Raw genomic sequence first — 20,603 nt, 5'->3', positions numbered from 1 at the left:
TTCGTTATCGAACCCAGGATCATTGTCATTAGCGTCTCGAGTATCTAATTACCACGGTTACTTGTCGATATCTGTAACAATCATATTTGCTCTAGTCCATATCTTCTCTATTGCATAACGACAATGTCTAATTACAACGAAGATTTCTTTCACGCCCTTAACCCCAGCTCTAATCATAACGCTTCTCCGACATATATATATATATATATATATATGTCGGGCTTTGGAAGAAAGTGCATTTTGTTATCCCGTTGACCGCGGATTCGTTATTGAACCTAAGACCATTGCCATTAGCATCTCGAGTATCTAATTACCATAGTTAGTTGTCATAATTCTGTAATAATCATATTTGCACTAGTCAATATCTTCTCTATTGCAGAACAACAATGTCTAATCCAAATGAAGATTCGTTTCACGCCCCTAACCCTAATCATAACGTGGACCCCACATATATATATATAATTATATATTATTATATATTATATATGCATAATTATATATATTATAATTGTACTCAACTTGCTTGTCTACGGTATAAGTATTACTTTTTTTTCTTTTATTTGGTAGTTTATTTAAAAGCAATTCTCATTGAGAATTTTAAGTAACTTCATTTGGCGTGGTATAGTAACTTGGATTATAATAATTTATACTATGTTTGATTCTAGTTGAATCTAATGCTTCAATCTAAAGGGTATTTTCTTTTTAGTCTGCGGGTCTGATCCGTCGTGTCAAGTAGTTGAGTGACTAATGGATTGTGGTGGTTGTTGACTCTTGTGTTATATCTGCTTTCGAACTTGTATATTTCTTCTTTGACTGTGGGTATCTTGAGGTCGCGGTGGATTGTTTCGTTGGTGACATACCAAGGTGCATCTAAGGATCTTAGTGTTTTTGATTGGAATCGTTGAAGAATTTCTAGTTTCCCATAGTTGGATCCCATAGGTCCAAACAGGTTTTAGTATGGCTTTATATAGCAATATTTTGCTCTGCGTGCTTAGGTTGGAGCAACGGCCAATGAGCTAGTAGAATTTTTTGAGTTTAGCCTTGAGTTGCTTCGATGGTATAAGTACTACTGAACTAACTCTGTGGAGTTAAAACACATAATATCCACCGAGCGTAAAGACTATGTAACTCGCTAATGCAACCTCACGGGAGAATGACTTTTCGTCACGATGATGCTGCAGAGGGAAACTATGATGAGGTATGTCTAAGGACACGAGATCATCGAATTCATCGAGAAAAGCCTTCGTTCGGAAAGTGAGGGAAATTGACGTTGCTGTTAATTGGTCAATTTCCATGTTGATGGTTAGCGAAGGATGCTAGCCGCCCTTGAGGGAAAGTTGCTAGTGGGAAGCGTCGTTCGTGAGAAAAGCAGATTTCCGGTATCTTCCCATAGAAGGTGGTAGATTTAGGGACTGTTAGGATAAAGACTGTTTGTCCTTTTGAAGTTAACAAAATCCTAAGATTTATAGCAGGTCCTCAGGCTAGCTGAACATGTACTGTGAAGATGCGTCGACATCTGGTAATCATCTTACCCGAAGAATAGAGTCTGCGTGTGGCGAGCCACGGGACAGAAACCGTTGGAATGTTTACTATCGAGTGCCCCTATAACTATTTCTTTTTTAAGGAGAGCTATACCATTACTCCATACCTTTGTTAGGCAAAACGTTCATCCCTTGACCGCGGCAACGTTCGGCGACTGGTTGTCGCCTCGAGCCCAAGCTCATTATCACAAATCTCGAACAAATACACTTGGATTGAATGACGACAATTGCTTAATTACGGCTATGGTAGAATCTAGATTAAAGTGTAGTAAAGTAAGGGATTTTCCCAAAAATTCCAAAGGGAAGGCTCCGGTGTCCTTTCAACTCCGACATATATATATTTGTTAAGTTGTCATGGTAGTTATGCGAGGTGCGTTTTCTAAACTCAAGTATGTACATCCCTTCTCACAGATCAGTGTTCGTTTCATTCGATTAAATTCATCGTCTTTGCTTGAAAGATATCGAATACGCTCCATGCAATTACCCACTGTTCTCGTAGAATTATTACTGTAACGAGTACACGGCGCGCGATGAAAAACGAAGAACGAAGATCAATATTTGGCGTTAAATATCGTTTAACGTCACGACAGGACGTGTCGGGAAAATCAATCGAGTTTACACGTTCATGCGACTCGCGACGATGCTCGTGACTCGCAATAATACAAAACAAATACCTACTTTATTTTTTGATTAAGTGGTCGATTCTCGTTGACTCCGTTTCAGGAATCTTATTCCGCTCGAGTCGAGCTGTAATTTCCTTGGTTCTCTTCTTTCATGTGAAATTATAGTACGATGCGCGGATTACCCTTACTATTTCCAAACTTTACTACACAGATCGTCTTTTACGTTATTTCAGAATCGAGAAACAATTAATCGATATTTAAGTGCTCGGTTGATTCATTCACTGTCTGTTCTTATTACTGTCTACGATAAAACCAAAATTCAGACCAACGGTACATATCCGAAACTATAAAAATATCGATATCCAGATAGATGTACAGAAGTAGACATTCAGAAATTTCGATATACGAAAAAGCGATTTGCCGGGAAAAGCAGACGTAGAGGTTTAGCGAATTCGCGCGAAAACGGCACGCCGGTATAGGAGGGGCAGAAGAGAGAAAGGAAGAGTTTAATTTTTACGGGAAGAGGATAGAAACTTTCAGCTCGGTCGTGTTCGTATGATTAAAATTTCAACAAATTTATATTTGTGTTTTACTAGTGGCTAAATAAAAACACACCGCTCGTGTTCGTGCGGATACAAATTTCGCTCGATATATTAATGGCGTACATGTTAATGGAACTGGTACGTGTACACGAAACTTGTCATTAACTTAAGATAAAATCGTTACAGTTACCGACGTTATACGATTAAAAATGATGATTGATCATGTATTAGTAACTATAACTTAATAACTTACGATTAGTAGCAATCTTAACTTTCGCCCTACATTTTCTACAATTCTCACAGTTAAAGTAAAATTTATCAATATACGTATGTGCTACTAAAAACCGCGATGAAAAATCCGAACGTGGAGTTTTCATACTTGCGTCATATTTTTACAACGACTGTCGTCGACATGAATAATGTATAGGTAAATACAGCACGAGAAGCAAGAATATTACGGAATTAATCGTAAGTAACCCCGGTAGACAATCACAGGCCAGTCTGGCTCCAATATAAATTCAAATTTCACCGAATTCATTGTGCTCCTTTCCACGGAGGCGGCCGATTACGAGTTAATCCTCTTCCAATCTCTGTATTGGAAAATTTGATTTCATTTTAAAAAAATACACACGATACTAGCCCTACTTTTAAATTCAATCGATTACGTTTTTCATCGAAAATAATGAAAAAGATATTGCAGGAGATGAATTCTAGATATTCTAAATAATTTAAATTTTGATACGTATGTATATATACACGGGAATATTTTAGTATATTTGCTCTTTTTTTATTCAAATTGTCCTAAAAACGGACGAGTCTAAGAATTAAAATAAACAGTATTCATATTTGTCATATTTATCGTTTCAACTTTGAAATTTTTCCGTTCTTAATTTTATTTGATTTTCACATTTTCCGTTTAACATGAATTTCTTAATGACGATAGACTTTGAAATTTTCTATCCAAAATTACAACTAAAATTACGGATACAAGCTCTTTCTTTCCGTCCTTTCGTTCCTTTTGCACGTGCGTAAGTACGTACTTATCGTGGATCGAGGCATAATCCAGGAGTACGAGCTACAAACAACCAGGAATATCGACTGTCGTTTGCGCCGATAGATAACATAACACAACACTGGCAAATGCACGTAAACGTATTATCGAGTGTGACTGGTTATCGTTGCGGCATTTTCCGCATGGCATTCGACACCCCAGATTATTATAGATTCTCTCTTACCGGGCAATGAAATACACGGACGCGTGTATTAGGCGCGAAATATACCTGATTCTTCTTTTTTGAAGAATTTACCAAAAATTTCGCTAAAAAATCGATTCACTAATATTAATTGTAATGTAAAAAATGTGAAAAGTAGGGAAATTTGTTCGAATTAGAGCTGTTCCAATTGCTTTAGCGAAATGGAAACACGCTGTGCATGGAGTTTAATATAACAACAGCGTCTTGAACTAGCCTTTTATCCGTATCATTGATACACTGTTAGCTAGCATGGCGGTGTTTGCTTTGATAGAATGGAAATTGAATGCGGAACGAGGCTTATAAAAATCGTTATTCAGATTAATTTAAGTTTAATCTTCGGGTAAATGGATGCATTAATGCAAATGCAAATAAGAATAAACGAGGGAAATAGAGACTAAAATTGTATGAAATAGATACGTGTAAAGAAAGATATTTTTTCGAAATCGAATCGATAAACCAAATTTTCCGTTTAAACCCAGCAATAATTATTTCGCAACAAAAATTCTAGAAATCTTCCCCTAAATTTTGAATATAATATTTTGAAATTTGCAATTGTATCGTTACCTTCGCATCGTTCTATTTTCATTTCTAACCGATGATGCGTCACCCGTTGAATATCTTTTACCGTTCAAGGAACGACCAGGATATCGCGAATCACGGCGATCGAACGACGTATGACAGGATATCGCTGATTGACAGTAGTTTACGGTGGCCCGATATTCGTCCACGACAGTAGTTAATAACTGACAGTGGCAGACAGCGGTAACAGGCTGTCGATAGTCCTAACACCGGTTCCGCGACCTGATATCGTTCGAAGATATCCGATCGTTCGTGGGAGATGGACAAATTTCATCGACGTAAAATTATCGACCGCTGGAAATCAAGCGCAGACCGCTGGGCAGATTTACAGAAATTTGTATAAAAGGGCTATTTGTAGAAAAAACGCAGGATTTTTACTTATAAAAATATTTCAACGCTTACGATAAACAAATTGTACGTATACATATATCGTATGAGAATGTATATTAAAGTTTGTATGCTTGCACGGATACTAAAGTAGCAGCGAAAGAGGCAGCTATTGTAATTTTATTGGTAAAATTTGAGATCGATTTGAAAATGTACACGTTACGCACCTATGTTCGAAAAATACTTTTGCGAATCGTTGTATGATCAGAGCGAAATTCTATTTCCATAGGAGATAAGATTAGGTTATTAAATAGCCGAAAATTATAGCTGTATTTCTGAAATAAAAGAATTGAAACAGTAGTAGTAAAATTTGCAAGACGGTCGGTAATTGCATTCGTGAAAATAAAACCACCCTTGATATTGAAAATTCTCAACTACTAGGAATTAAAAATTAAGCGAACGAACGTAGCTGGAATAATCCCTTAGCCAGTGAAATTCTAAAAAGCGAAGTAAAAATTAAAGGACAGTCTTAAGATATTTTACTCGTCTTTTAACTTGTCACGGCAAGATTTTCCAGTTAGAAAAAGAATTACGTATCTCGGAAGATGGGTTTTAGATGTGTCCCAGCAAAGTTTAACCGAACTCGAAGTTTCGAAGCGTCGTTCATCGACAATAAGGCTGGTTCTCCGCCTCTTAACCGGAGACGGTACTTCGACGTACACGCTGATTCAATTGCATTGCGGAACTGCGAGCATCTCTGTTTGCTGGTTAAAGCGTGCTGGCTGGAGAGGAAATCCTGGTGTCGCATCGCTACGCATACGAACAATGTCTACTGGAATCAGCAGTTGGGAATGGGGGATGGGGCTGGGAAACGTAAATACGTTGCGTTGGTCTTGAATCGAACAACTGTGCTACTGACAACGTTCGTAGGGAAGCTGTCTACTTTTTCCTAATTTCCAGCTTGATTTAACCCTTTATCTACAGTGCAGTATACAATAAATATACTGTACACACATGTAAAGCTATAATTCGTATGATTTAGTGAAGAGAAATACATACATACACATATACATACATGCACGCGCGCGTGTGTGTACTTTGGAACACTACATAAATTAAGAACTGCTACTAAATTTTCATTCGTGTAATAATTACAAATTAAATTAAGTTGGACGCACAGGCACGCGCGAACACGCACTGGCGCTTAGCATTTTCAGCAGTAATTATAAACGCGTAGCACGCGTTTTTTCGTCGTAAAAAGCTTTAAACGAAGTCGATGTGTAATCATAAAACAAGCTACGAATAATCGAAGTTCTATCGTATCGTCTCGTATCGTATCGTATTGTATCGTGTCGCTGGTGTCTAGTGCCGAACATTGGAAATACGTAAGTGGTTCCCAGAGTTCACGTGCTTGATTGTCTATGGCTAATCCATCGATCTTCGTTCCGAGAGACAAGTTGTCGAAAGATGGATGAAAAGGACTTTCAGGGGACGGAATCGATTAGCCAAAGTTTCTTGAATTAAAATTAACAAGTTATGAGAAACATAAGCTTTCGGGATTCTGATGCGAAAATTAAAGATGCTTTTTTTTTGACAACCGCGACTTTAGTTATGTTCGTTTTTATTGAAAATTGATTTTAAGTTACTTCTTAATTTTATTTTAGGACTCTGTTATGTATCGTAGATTATTTTAGAAAACAACAAGTTTCTGAGAATCGAATTTAAACGAATGATATTCGCCTGTGAAGAAATTTTACGAACGAAAGACTTGATAGAAAGATGGCAAACAATATAGGTTAGGTAGAGATATACTTTCATATGATGTAAGTAATACGAAATAATTGTACGATTCTGGTTGAGGTTAGGTAGTACAGAATTGGAAAATGAAGGGAAACATCGTTTCGCCTTTCTACGAGTCATTTGTCTGCCAGTGGAAACGATTGACACGGATACGTTTGAAACACAAGCAATGGAGACATTTGGGGGCAGCAGAAAGAAGATTCTTTTGTGGTGAAATCGATGCAGTCGTTAGAGTGCCGAATATGGTCAAAGTAGCCGTCGTCAACCTTTCCTAACGGCTACAAGCTTTTTCTACTTAACAAACAACGAAACGCGATATCTCAGGGCTTTTTCCAAGACCTTGAGGAAATTTGAGAAGAACAAAGTATCGCTGCTCTGACACCTCTACCGTGTGTCTTCTAATAGGAGCATCAATCTTTTTGGAGAAATGGTTCCATCCAGATCGGAACCGGACCCTGTCCATGGCCCTCTTTTGTTAGAAAACTTGTCAAAAAGCTCTTCCGACCTTCAAACGGATCGCGTCGAGATGACGCGATCTAAATGTTTTATGCATTAAAACGTGAGAAGTGGAACGTGGAAAAACTGGAAAAGCTCGCATCACGTAGCTTTCATACACTATCGTCTCTTTTTTTTTCTTGCTTGCTTTTTCTCTTTTTCTTGCCCAACACCGTCGCAAACAGACTGTTATACCAGCAAATAAAGTTTTCTACTTGTTTACTCCACTCTTTTCAATTTATCGTATTCAGTGTACAAATCATATTCTATCTGCCTGTGCTGTTTGTTTCATTGAATTTCTTACATCGTGTTGGATAAATGCTCGGAACAACTTGGTACTGACAGATGCTCACTCTGTGATGACAAATCATTTTAAACATCTTTTTTTAAAAGCCAACAGTTGTAGTAATATCTTTTGTCAATTCGTTAATATCAACTTTGATCGTTTCCTATATCGGCTAGAGTTTGATTGAGAATTTAGAGATTGGATAGACAGAGATTGCAATGTCACCGCAAAGCAGCTGTATCGCTCAAGAAAGCAATCGACGGTCACGTTGATTAAACGCGGTCGCCGTTTATTTATTTTCAAGCTGTTGAAAATCTGGAAAATTTACTTTTACCCGCTTTATTTGCCATTGAATTGTTAATCTTTTATGGATGTTTAACGTGTCAGTGTTCCATCTGGTTGCATTTTATCGTAGGACCATTTGTCCTGGTTTTCCTTGTTCCATCGGGAACGAACCAGACAGAAGTCGGCAGAAGTGCGACGCTCTTTCTATCGTTACCGTCGGGAACGTTGCTATCGATTCTTGGTTACACGATACATCGTGATCCTCTTCACGTTGTTCGACAAGATAAAAGTCGGTCAGTATCTGCGACACGCGAATACAGGCTGCGGTTACTCGTATGTACAATCACTGTCAGCGAGAATTATATCACATTGAATCAACATCGAGATTTATATTTCGCTATCTACCATTCATATCGATACTTTCCAAACGGTAGTATCATAATTTGCGAATAACGCGTGTATCGACGATTTATACGTAGCTCCGAAATTTACGGATTCTCAGATTTTACGATTTCGCAGAACTCTGATTCGGATAAATAGCGAAGCTCTTAATTTAATTTTAAGAGATCTCGTGTAGATGAAATATTTGTTAATATTAAACGAATTCTTATTGGAAATATTTCCAAATATTTCCAATATATTTATAAATAAAGAGCTATCTATTTGTCCTCTCCGCCGTAGAATATATCACTCCAAGTAGCAACAGAATTCCCAAACAACGAAAATCCCGCTTTCCAAATCGAATCTAACTCGCTGCCAATTCTATCGCCAACTAAACGATCTGACGGTCCTACGGGAGATCGGCTAAATCTATTCATACGGCGGACAGTCATCCTATTGCTGTCGCAAAATGTTAATTAATACCAGGCAAACGCACCGGTGGCAGTAATTCGAAGGCCACGTCAGAATATCCAACGGTATGATATGATAATGCAGTTACGGGAACGCTGATCTAGCCGGAAGGCAGTGCGCGACTGGGAATTGATAGAGTCGAACGAGATGACCCGTTAATTCACCAGGATTGTACCTCCTTCAAGGACGATCCTAGCAAGGATTGCGATTGTGAGACACGTGCCCGAACACGATAAACAGATTACGCGATTCGATTAAGTGTCTCGAGGTCGTTGAATTGAGAGATGGAGTCGACAGCAATTTCCAATTAGAATTCTTTGCTTCAATTTATCGTAGAGTTAGAACAAGTGTATATCGAGTCAAGATTTCTGGGCTGCGAGGCTAAATAAAAAATATAGCCGTCTACCTGTTTGTTAATCGACAAAAGTATGAAATATTGATAAAAATGAAAAAATTTATTATACAAGAAGAAAGTATTGAAATTTCTCTCTGTATCAAATATTTTCCATTATCTCTAAATAATTCCACAAGCTCCGCTTCTTAAGAAACAAGTTGAAATGTTTTTCAGCCTCGCAACGATAAAAAGAGAACGTCTCTGCAGTTTTTGTACAGCGTTGTACTTGTACAGCGTTGTACTTGTACAGCGTCTGGAGACACTTTGTTCCTCGACAAAAACACGAAACAGAGCCACGACTTGGAAACAACCACGATTATCCGCAATTAACGATCGCGATTTGAGACTCGGTACGCTGTTCTACTTCCCGCTTCGATCTTCGCTTTCCCAGTTCATTGAAAGTCTCTCGAAACTCTTTCTGCTGCTTTCATCCAACTCTTTTTTTCTTTCCTTTTTTCGTTTCTTTTCCTTCTTTTCTGTAAACCTCAAACTTTTAGTTGTAATATTTAATTTATAAATAGATACACCGAATTATCCACTTGACTCGGAATCCGAGCTAGCCGGAACATACAAGAATGACAAATGTAACATATACGCTTGCCATTGCAGTCAAATGTCGTTCGCTATGTACGAGCTGTTGCTAAAATTTGTCGCTCTCAATTTTCTCGCTAAATGACAACATCCAGCGAAATATGTATATCGAAAGTTGATCTTAAATTTCGGTTTTTAGCGTAGGCCACGAAAACTCGTGTTCTTCGTTGATTGACATCATTCAAATCGATCAAATCCTCCAAATTTTCCCCATTACCAAAAAAAGAAAAGAAAAGAAGGAAAAGAAGAAAAGAGTTCCTTTCCCCTCCTCTATTAGGCAATGAATAACAAATTTAATTAAATGTTGTTTGGAATAGAAGATAAGAGAAATGTTTACTTACAATGCACCATTCGGCCGTGGGTAAACACTCCTTTAGATGCATGTGAGCGGTATAATTGATACACGGTGTGATGCTACCGACTCCCTCGTTGTACTGTCCACATTTATAACATTTGAGACTGTGTGTCAGCCCTGAAACAATGAGAATTCCTTGGTGAAATAAAATTCAAACGATCCTTTGTTCAATGGTAATACTGATAAAATGAACGATGCTGTGAAACCTCTGGTTAAAATTATTTATACAAGAAAATTTACTATTATCCTATCGTTAGCGAATACGATATTGTTACTATGACAAAATTACAAATAAATATAGGGAGATTGTAATAGTTAAAAAATGTTGAAGGACCTCTCAATCAGAAATTTGAAAGAAAAGGTAACATAGTAACAGCAGAATCGGCAAAAAATAGTTTTATTTCCAAAGTTGTTGAACCGAACATTGAAACAAGAATTCCAACATGATTTTAACACAAGTTGTGATAAGAATACTAGTATGAACAATAAAAGTAATAAAATAATAAGAGTGGCTTTGAAAAATGTGGGGAAAAGTAGTATAACAAACAACAACTAAATTTGAAAAAGACGTTAAAAAAGCAGAAAATACATTAAAGAAAAATATTATCGAACAGATACTAAATACGTACGTATCTATAATTGCCATAATTTTACATTTTTCTCATTTGACAAAGAATTTACGAATTTCTGCGCAATTGGTACGGGTTAATTAGAATCTTTTAATTAGTACAAGCGCGACAGAGGATCAAAGCAGCTCCATGCGATAGAACTAAATCAGGAACTCGGTAAATCGAGTGTATCGCATCTTTCCACGTCGCGTCGCGTCGTCTAGGGTAACCCGTTCTACGGAAGATTGCTTGCGAAAGTAGAAATTACAGACCCGTTCCCGCTTTGAAGTCGACGGGGCCGCGAGACTTTTCAACCTGCCTCCATGACGAGCTTTGAACTTTGGAACGCCGAGAGGCCGCGACACTCTCGATAGAATTCTCCACGCTGCACCGGGCAAGCTGGCAAAATCGGAGAAGATACTGACAAACTCGCTCGAAATTCTTTCAATCTGATCAAAATTTCATCGCAAATTCAAAATATTCGTATATTTAGAGAACCTAAACGAGTCGATAGTTTAATCTATAGAAACAAAGATAAAGATATAAAATAACGTGAAAATAACAGAGAGGAAATATTTTCCATTCCGGTGTAACGAATTTGGGACAACGTAAAACTTCAAAGTAGCCATTCTGAAACGAAAAAGTTTCGAGTAAGAATGGAAAGAACCGTTCGCGTTTCGAGACGTCGACGCGCGTTCGACGTGTAGAAAGTTGTTGGAGCTGCGGAAACGCGTTCTTATCCCGTCCAGAGGAACATGATACACAACCACGAAACAATACAGGCCGTGCAAGTGGGTTTCGAAAGTTTCTATCGTCCCACGACCCGCCCCGTCGATGTTCGAAGATTCGCGAAACTTCCGCTAACGTATCCGGCGAGGATAGTTTCTAGATTCTGATCTAAAACAGGCCCAACTATCTACAGTTGCTACCAAGAGTTTTCGTCTAAGCTATTATTCTATTATATAATGTTTTACTCGAAGACAACGGAAGAAATGTGACAAATAGCGCATCTCATTTCTTACCGAAGCATTTAATTCTAAGATCGAATATTATCAAAATTGTCTTTATTAATTGCCTTTATTTATTTTATTATATTTTATTTGTTTCTTTATGACCTAATTAGATATCTGTTTTTTTTCTTTTTTTTTCTTCTTTTTTTAGATTGAATATACCTTAATCGTAAGATTCTGCATCTACCTTCAATATTTCAAAAATAGCGTTTGTTGCAAGATCAATTGTAACGTTGAATTTTTACAAACTTTAGTTCGTTTAAATTATCTATCATCTTAAATAATTTTAAATAACTTCTGTCTTGAAACATGATCTTTTACAACCTCGATATTACATTTCAGTCTGCTTTCCCTAAATTTGCATACCTATATACCACTGATATATGTAGATATACCACTGAACCGACAAAAATATTTGATTGGAAATTGGAAAACACTGGCGAACGATAACGTTCGGTAACGGAACAAATATCCTCTGCTGTGCCAATTTTTCTATATATGGCACTCTGAGAAGGCTGGAAATCATTCTCTTTCTTTCTTTCTTCTCTGCTGTCACAAGAGATATTTACACTGATAAATTTGCAGTTCTTTCGTAACTAATATATCATAATAATAACAAAATGACAATTGTTAATTTGAATGCGCGTTCTCGCATGTTGAACGATAAGATCCGATAGCAGCGATACAGATGACATTTATGGCTATCATAAATTAGTTACTACAAACTGATTGAAACGCGTAAGGTTCGCACCTATAGTATTGCTAACTAGTCATTTGGATCGGTTGTATCTGTATGTAACTGTTTCTACAGAATAAGTATACACGTAGGGCAACTAAATTTGATCGATCCACAAATCTTCCACGAAACGAAAAGTATCGCTTTCTAAATAATCAACTAAACTTGGCAAAGTTTGCAGGTACGTTTTCAAGATTCCTATCCCTCTGGTTTCGAACGCGATATTAATAATAAAACAATCGTAAAATGAACATTCAAATCGACTGGGTCAATTTTGTCAATGTTATTTTAGATGATACTTGGAAAAATTCGCGTCGTAAGGCTTGTGTAATGGCGTTTGCTTGAAAAAAAAAACAAATAATCTGAGTAAAGAATAGGCAAATAAGGGTGGGTAAAGATAGATGCTATCACGAATGTAAAAATTTACGGCGACGGGAAATGAACGCGAGCGTCGCTTCGTCCAAGTGATCGTTAAAAATGCGCGTGAAAACAAACCGTGGCGTGGTAGGGAGAAAAAAGGAGGAAAAGAAAGAGCATGGGAGGAGGTAAATCAAGTGGCCAGGAGAGGACGACAAGATATACTGGTCTGTCCGCTAGAAATTTACAAGCAATATTTTTCAGACTGGCGAAAGGGCGGAGGGAACTTTTGCTGTGACTTGTATCGCGAACCAAACTCGTTCCGCTTTTTCCTACGACTCCTACAACAAGCATCTGCTGATTCTACGAAATACGATAATATTACACTTTACTCGCTAAATGGCGTATCTACCGATTATTATAGTGAATTTGAATTTTTTGTATTATGTTTAAGGAGGTAGAGTAGTACTTTTTCGTTTCTTGAAAATAAGTTTTCGTTGATTTTGAATGTTGGAATTAATTTAGAAAATCGCGAACAAATCAAATTATCGTTTACTAATTATTATTATAACGATTCTTAATGTTCCGCGTTACGATTTTGCCTATTCCTATTGCTGCAAATAAATTGTTCTCGAAAGTTTCGAATTATTTTCCAAAATAATGGACGGTCGATGAATGTTCTGGTAATCTAGACAGTTAATTTAAGGCGTTCAATGCGACACAGAAAATGGAAGGAGTTCCTCGGTGGCGGAAACCGATATTCTTATAACGTATATTATTAGGTATGCATAGTGTTTATTCACGCGTTATGCGTAAGATAGCTTGATAATTATATTACGATTAGACCCTGCAATGTTTTGTTATAGCGAAAATGAGATTTAACGATCTTCCCATTTTCACAATAAATTTTTCATGCAAATGCAATTCCAATCCAAAGCCAATTCAAGCCATGTACAATGTTATATTACCGTGAAAAAGTAACTCAACTACGATGCTGTTTCGATAGATAATTCTCTTCGAACATCGAAAGTTATTTTAGAAAATTGTCAATGTCTTGTTGAATTTTCACACCATGGTAAAAGAGTATCGAGGATAATTCTTTTTAAATATCTAAAATTATTTTCAAAATCCCTGATAATTTCTCAATGACAAAAATTCCCCCAACTTTTTGCATGCAACGAGATAATCTACAACGCTTTCGTGCGAGTATATTTTTCGAAAATGGAAATCGCTTGGCTTAAATGAAGATCAAGCGTTGTTACGTTTTAAATCGGAAGATGCCTTTAGTTAACTTTTACAGAACTGTTTGAGTATCTAGATGAAATTTCACCGACCTAAATCTTTGTTTACGCTAAACGGCAAACAGATTCAACGTCATAAATCCAAGGTCTCGAAATGGTGGAAACGAAACTAGTTTCCAACCGATATATCTGATAGAACCAAGATCAAGAGCCAAGTTTCGTCCGTTGGACACTGTTCCGTTGTTTATTGCCTGATTCGAACAAAGAACTAACTGGATTAAAAAAGAAAAGAAAAAAGAGAGAAAGAAAGAGGAAAAGAAGAGAAAAAAGAGAGAAGCAAAGCAGGAAAGAGCACGACCTAAAATTTTGCGAACTTTGACAGTACATAATTTTAATTAGGAAACAATTTTGCAAGAAATAAGATAGAAGGGGATAGAAAAAATAACAAAAAGGAAATGATATACGATTTTAGTGATTATGGTAGATGTAGATGTAGGTGTAGATGTAATAGTATTGAATTTGAAAGTATCGAAAAAGTATCGAAATTGAAAGTAGATTACAGCAGTATTGAAATTTAAACGTAATAAATTTAACTTGGAGAAACGAGATACAAATAAAATGAGATCGCTCGCAAATAATAAATTAGTCTGCGTTATTTCAGATAAAATAATGTAGGTAACATGTTGATAATTCGTTAAGATTGTAAAAAATAAATTGTAATACCGTAGGAATATGATTGTGGAAAACTATGCAATATCTTTGCTGGAAAAGTTTGTTGGTGGCAGGAACAATTTGCGAGTAATTTAAGGTTGCCAAGTTAGACGACAAGGGGCATATGTACGTTTCCGAGATACTCGAGAGAAAGCAAACGTGACGGCAAAATCCGTCGTACAGAGGAAACGAGACCCGAGTGAGTTCTCTTGCGTCACGCGAAATCGTCACGTGTTCTCCTCGAGCCTCTCCCCTTTCCAATGGGTTTTTCTTCGATTTTTCTCCTTTCTTTAAGCACGAAATAGCCCCGTTTGATTAACGATAAAGCAAAGTGTATAGAACATAACTTTAATATAATAATTTGGTTTGAAACGTATATTAAGTTGAGTGAGAAATTCGTTCGCGTTTTTTTAAAAGTACTTGTAAACTCTATCTAAACGAATAATATATTATGTTTCAATCATTTTTCTCAAATTTGTTATCTTTTAATCAAAGAATGTTGAAGCATGTATCTTTGCATTTGTAAAGCAGCTTCTTAAATTGAACAGACACTCGAACAAAAACAACGACAGACGGTTCGAATTATGTAACGTAAACCGTTATTATATATAAATGAACTCCCCTGGCCTGTCATCTGTTTGCTCCACAATCGAGAGATTAACCAAATTCAGACAGTTCTCGACTGAAATTTTACTATCTCGATCGGATCTCACATCTGGAAGTGAAAGACAAGATGTCGAAATTTTCAAGGGGGAAACAGGTGTAACATGCACGATAATCCACAGATTCTAAAGAATCTAGAAGGTTCTAAAGAATTTCGATCCGCAGAATGCAAGTAGCGCTCGCTTGGAATCTCGCTTCATCGTAGAAACTATCGTAAGAGACAAAGGGGAAGGATGAGCGAGGTGTATACGTATACCATACTCTGTATAATATCTTAAGACATGTTTCGAGTCGAGTTTCGGCATCGCACCTTGATATTTCTCTTTCCGCTTCGTTTGATTGCAAAACAGCTTCTTCGCATTACGTAAAAGTGCAGTAAATACATCCGTATTTCGATATCACATTTTAATAAAGAATAGTAGAAATAGTAGAAAAACGTTACTTACACTAGCTCGCGAAGCTATTCGACGCCTATTTCTAGACACCTTTTATCCATCTATATATATGTAATTTGTATATATATATATATATATATTATGTTAAGGAGGTCGTAGGGGCGCAAAGTGGCCGTTGACTGATGGCAACTCCCGGACGAAGGCTAGTCAAGTGGCACTTGTTCAGCCACAGATCCAGATTAGTCACGACACTGCCATGCCGCAGGCAGACTACCGTTCTACTTGTCCCTGCTTCCGCCTGCTCGCGGGCCATCGTACGCTTCTTCACCTCCAAGCTACATTCTGTTTCAAGGATGCTCGTATACCGAGTACTCTAGTGCTTAGCCAGCTAATTACCTATCTGGGCTATCTGGACTATCTGGGTTTGGGTTGCTACGTGTTCCCGGCGTGCAGAATGCGGTACCAGGTACCAATCGTCGTGTATCCCGTTGATATATCTTTCGTCGAATGAAAGTCATCGAACCAAGTGCAGAACGAATGGAAGGGAAACGTCGACGTGAACTACTCTTGACACCGTTTAATCGTACGTGAGAAAAGCTTGACTTTGCTCGGGCATTTCGTCATCTGATTGTCAACGATGTCCGACTATGGACCTTCTATTCCCCTGTGGCAATTTCGGCAATCTTCAAGGTCTTTGGAAACGTTCGGACGAAGGAAGTAGTCGAGTGGGAGAATCGAGTTATAACGGTACGGTAGATTATTTGTAGCAAGTGATTTCGTTAAATTATTTTCTACTCAAGTTACGGTGATAATTTTATGTAAGGATTGTTGGAAAAATCGGCGGAGAAATAAGTAGAGAAGAGAAGAAAATTGTTTCGATCGGAAATAATCGGCGGAACGCTTGGTACGCGATATAATTAATGCAATGGTAAATTATTCTGACAACAAGACATCGTCAAAAAGAATGAAACGTTTGTGTTGGATGTCAGTTGTTGTGCCGTTTTTATGTCATGGATAATAATTCTTACCAAAACTACGAAGCACGACTACGGAGCATTTGAAATTAAACTGCCCGCGCTCTCTTAATTGCAGAAATAAACAATTTCTGCAAATTCTGCAATTTCAACTGCAAACGTGTTGATAAATGTTGGCGAAAAACGAGCGCTATTTCATGAAATCGTAAGACAACTATAAGAGATTTCAAAAATAAATATTAATCCAATTGCGACGATATAATGATAATAAACGATACACGATGTTATTAACAAATTCTAGAAACTGGCAATTTCGTAATTTAGCTATGAACGTGCAAATATCTTTGCAATTGTTGTTGGCCTCAATTTTTGAGAGAACCAACACGAATTCCACGTAAACAGTGGTACAACAGGATGCCTGCCGCGATGGTGCATTGCACGCGCGCGCGATCACATGCTGATCCTCGTGGGGTCACATAGCAGTCCTGCATAGTGGTCATTGCGGTGGCGCGATGCTATGCGATGCTGCATGCACGACAGAGAACTGCAGACAACGGCAGACAACGGCAGACAATGGTAGACAACGACAGACAACGACAGAGAACGACAGACTACGACGGAATCTAAGAATGGAATCCTTAATTGCTATTCTGGATTCCGCGAACAAGGAGACTTGGTACATTGCGGTCGATGAAATTTGCGGATTTGCGGACTTGCGGATCGTCGACGACTCTTCGTCGCAAAAAGATGGGGGAATGAAACGAAAGTAGCGAGATAGAGGCAGTGCAAGGATAAAGGTAAGATAATTGTGGTGAGTAGAGTGAGAACGAGGACACGATTAAATCGACGATTTAAAATAGCGTTATTCATCGGAAAAAGATGAGCAAAATAAGACATCGTGCAAACAAAGATTCCATTTAGCATTTGTTAAAGCAATTCTCTTCGTTTCACGAAAATTTCCATGAGAATTAGCCACGTTCTCTACGGAGAGCTGGATGTTAATAATCTCGTTGGTTCAGCACGAGGCAAACATTGAAATTCATCGAGTCGAAATAATCGAGCTTCTCTACCTTTGGCTAAGCTTAACAAAATAACAATTCGTTTCGATGGGATAAGCGATCACGGTGTGTTCCGGCACAAGTAATTTGAATAAACAAGAACCGAGCGCGTTGTCCCGGCTTTTTCCGCCCGTCTCTGACTCCCTAACTGATTCTTCGGTTCTCTTAGATAAACCTCCGAATTCTGTATAAAAGCGATAAAATACTTTCGCATTCGAGCGTTCCACCGAAGGATGCGTTTCAGAAAATCACGCTGTACTTGGAAAAATACTTTGGCATAACATTTTCAGCACAAACATGAAATTATATACAACGATTATTAAAGTTTCTTAAATATTATAATTTTACTTATACAGTAGATAATAGTACCCCTTGGGCGAATCTTCCCCCAGTAGCGGGCACGTAATTCGATTGAAATTTTTCTATGGCTCTTGGAATTGGTTTACGCGTCTACATACCTTTGATCTAAATGACAGAAAATTTCCGTGAAATTGCAATTACTATATGCTACGCCACCTATTAATTTACTTATTTTCCTACCAGTTTATTTATAGTTCTAGTTGTACTAGTTTATATAGTTCAAGGTTCAAATTGTTTGCTTACATCGTTGATTTGCTTGTTGTTGACATCCTACCTTGTTTATTCACATTGTTCCTTTACTTTGCATCACTTGTTTACTTACGCTGTTTATATCCCGATTACATTTTATAAAATATCCACTGGTATGTTTATCGTACCAGTCTGCTTTCTTTGCTTTCTTCATTCGCAAACAACCGTCACTGTTTTCGAAAGAAGCCACAATTTTCCGATAAAACTAACGAACCTATCAATTTTCCTACTAACCACCAACGCAACGGTCTAAAAAAGGACGCAAATTTTTCAACAATTAAATAAATAAGTAAATTAATAAATGAATAAATGAATAAATAAATAAAGAAAGAAAGAAAGAAAGAAAGGAAGAACAATAACCACTCCACGATGATTAAAAAAAAGATGACACCAAAAAATTCGTCCATGGTTCATCTGCAAATGTACCTAGTAATCGTATCGACGTGAAAAAATTATGTATAAACGTCCGCAAGCAAAATTAAAGGAAAGGAAAAAAGCAATAAACTCTATTACAAGGATTAACAAGAGAAAAAAATAGGAATGGAATAAATAAAAAGTACCACGGCAACTTTTCCCTTTCTGCCATCCATCGACAGACTGATACATTTTCATCTTTTGACGTTGCCTCGGAGCGGTTGTAAACAGGGCTGGCCATCCCCTCGCGTTGATTCATATTTCGAAATTGTATTGTCCACTCACTGGCGAAGGTTGGAAGCGGAGCAATGCGACGAAAGGTTGGTACAGTGTCCGAGAGAGTAGGAACGGGGGAAGAGATATTTTCCCGCAAAACGGAGGTTGCTGGCTGGAGTGTAGAGGGTGCATTTACTATTCACCTATCTGGGTCAGTTTGCCCAACCCAGACGAGGGCTTCGCTTCGAAATCCTCGTCGTTCGGCACGGCCAAAGTCTCCACCCCTCGGTTTCGAGTCGCCGCCCCCCGCGGTGACCCAACGACGTTTTTGTCCTCTAGCAAGAGTTGGTAGCCTTCGTACGAATACAAGCTTCTGCCGAAATTTTCATCGGCCTAATCGTGTATGGATTACGTGGATGGTAAAAGGGCTGGCGACCGAAGGTGGGATCTTTACGATGCCGAAGTCTTTTGTTCGACACGAAGGTTTGAGAGAGATTTGAGAGTAGAATTTCAGAGTATGGGGAATCCTATGGTAGACCAAGAATGGTAAAATATATAGTGATAAGTAATTTTTTTTCCGGTTGAAAAATTTTGTTTCGTAACAGACAAGTTTGTAGATCGACAATGAACATCCGACTATTTGGTTCGGAGAGATTTCAGGCTTTTGGATACTATTTATTATTATTATTTCTTTTTTTTTTTTTTTTAATTAGGAATCTCGTAATAGCATCCATCAGTTTATCGTAGACTTTAGTTTACAAGGGTATATTTCATTTTCTTTGTTATTTTAGTTGCGACGATAATGATAGATAGCCTGTAGATCTATGAATTTTCTTTCGATAAGTACTTCGTGTTAATATTTTGACAAAGAAAATCTGCCATGTGAAAAAAAGCGGTTGATTTTGATTCCTTCCGATAAGGATGGTACGAGGATGAAAAGTAGAATTTTTTGTGTAAGTGTCGAGGGGAAAAGATCCTCTTTAAGATTGAAAGTCCTTGAAACTTCTTAAAATAAACCTTCTTATCTTTCATCTTTTTCATCGTTTGGAATTTTAGTATATAAATTTTAGTCAATACGACGATGTTATTGGTTTGAAATTGTGCAATGTCGAGTGAATATATATGTAGAAAGATCATTAAACTGCAAATAATATGAGTGAGTTGAGAGAATTTGTGCGCTGGAAAACTTCAAGTTGTCAAATGAATACTGTTGGAATGTGCGTGTTAAGAAGAATTACGAAGCTATGGCTGAATATTGAACGAACGTTTCATTTAGCTTTGAAATTATTCAGCGAATATCGAATCGACACGTAAGTTGAAACATTTCCAAATTATGAAAATGAAAGACTAAAGAGAGCACTATTTCACGAGATACTAAATGATTTCGTTCCCCTGCATATGTACATAATAATAGTAAGCAAAGAAGAACACGATGATCTATTTACAATGTATCGCTTTCGCCTACAATCTTCACAAATAATTATCCACTATTATAAAAAGTATTTAACATTTATTATATATGTATATATATAATGATATATATGAGGGGAAAACAAACTCTGTCGCGATCTTACAGTCGAGGAATTGCAGAAAAATAGGAATAATGAAATTCCTGATATTTGTTCGCGGTGACGAGGGGTTGAAATTTTTATTTCCGATCTTCGTTTGCTTCTCAGTTCTCGAAACGC

General features: G+C 37.4%; 2 protein-coding genes across 6 annotated transcripts in view; one reads left to right on the top strand and one right to left on the bottom strand.

Moving 5' to 3' along the window:
• Positions 1-20,603, bottom strand: part of LOC122575913 (U-scoloptoxin(05)-Sm1a) — a 61,594-nt gene that overhangs the window by 7,751 nt on the left and 33,240 nt on the right. The window contains exon 2 of the mRNA XM_043745414.1: positions 9,910-10,040. Coding sequence (XP_043601349.1) covers positions 9,910-10,040 — 131 coding nt within the window. The remainder of the gene's footprint in view (positions 1-9,909; positions 10,041-20,603) is intronic.
• The window catches only part of LOC122575908 (MICOS complex subunit Mic60), an 88,705-nt gene that overhangs the window by 52,364 nt on the left and 15,738 nt on the right, over positions 1-20,603 (top strand). The window contains exons 15-16 of one of the 5 annotated variants that reach the window (XR_006319586.1): positions 15,794-16,391; positions 16,468-17,415. The exons of 1 other annotated variant lie outside the window; for it this stretch is intronic. The gene's annotated coding sequence lies outside the window, so the exon portion shown is untranslated. Of the gene's footprint in view, positions 1-15,793; positions 17,416-20,603 lie in introns of all 5 variants that reach the window. 3 more of the 5 variants (XR_006319585.1, XR_006319587.1, XR_006319584.1) reach the window with 3 other exon arrangements.

This window comes from Bombus pyrosoma, linkage group LG15, assembly GCF_014825855.1.
Source record: "Bombus pyrosoma isolate SC7728 linkage group LG15, ASM1482585v1, whole genome shotgun sequence".
NCBI lineage: Eukaryota > Metazoa > Arthropoda > Insecta > Hymenoptera > Apidae > Bombus > Bombus pyrosoma.
The sequence above is the reverse complement of the archived record's forward strand: the minus strand, read 5'-3'. Positions and strand labels throughout refer to the sequence as shown.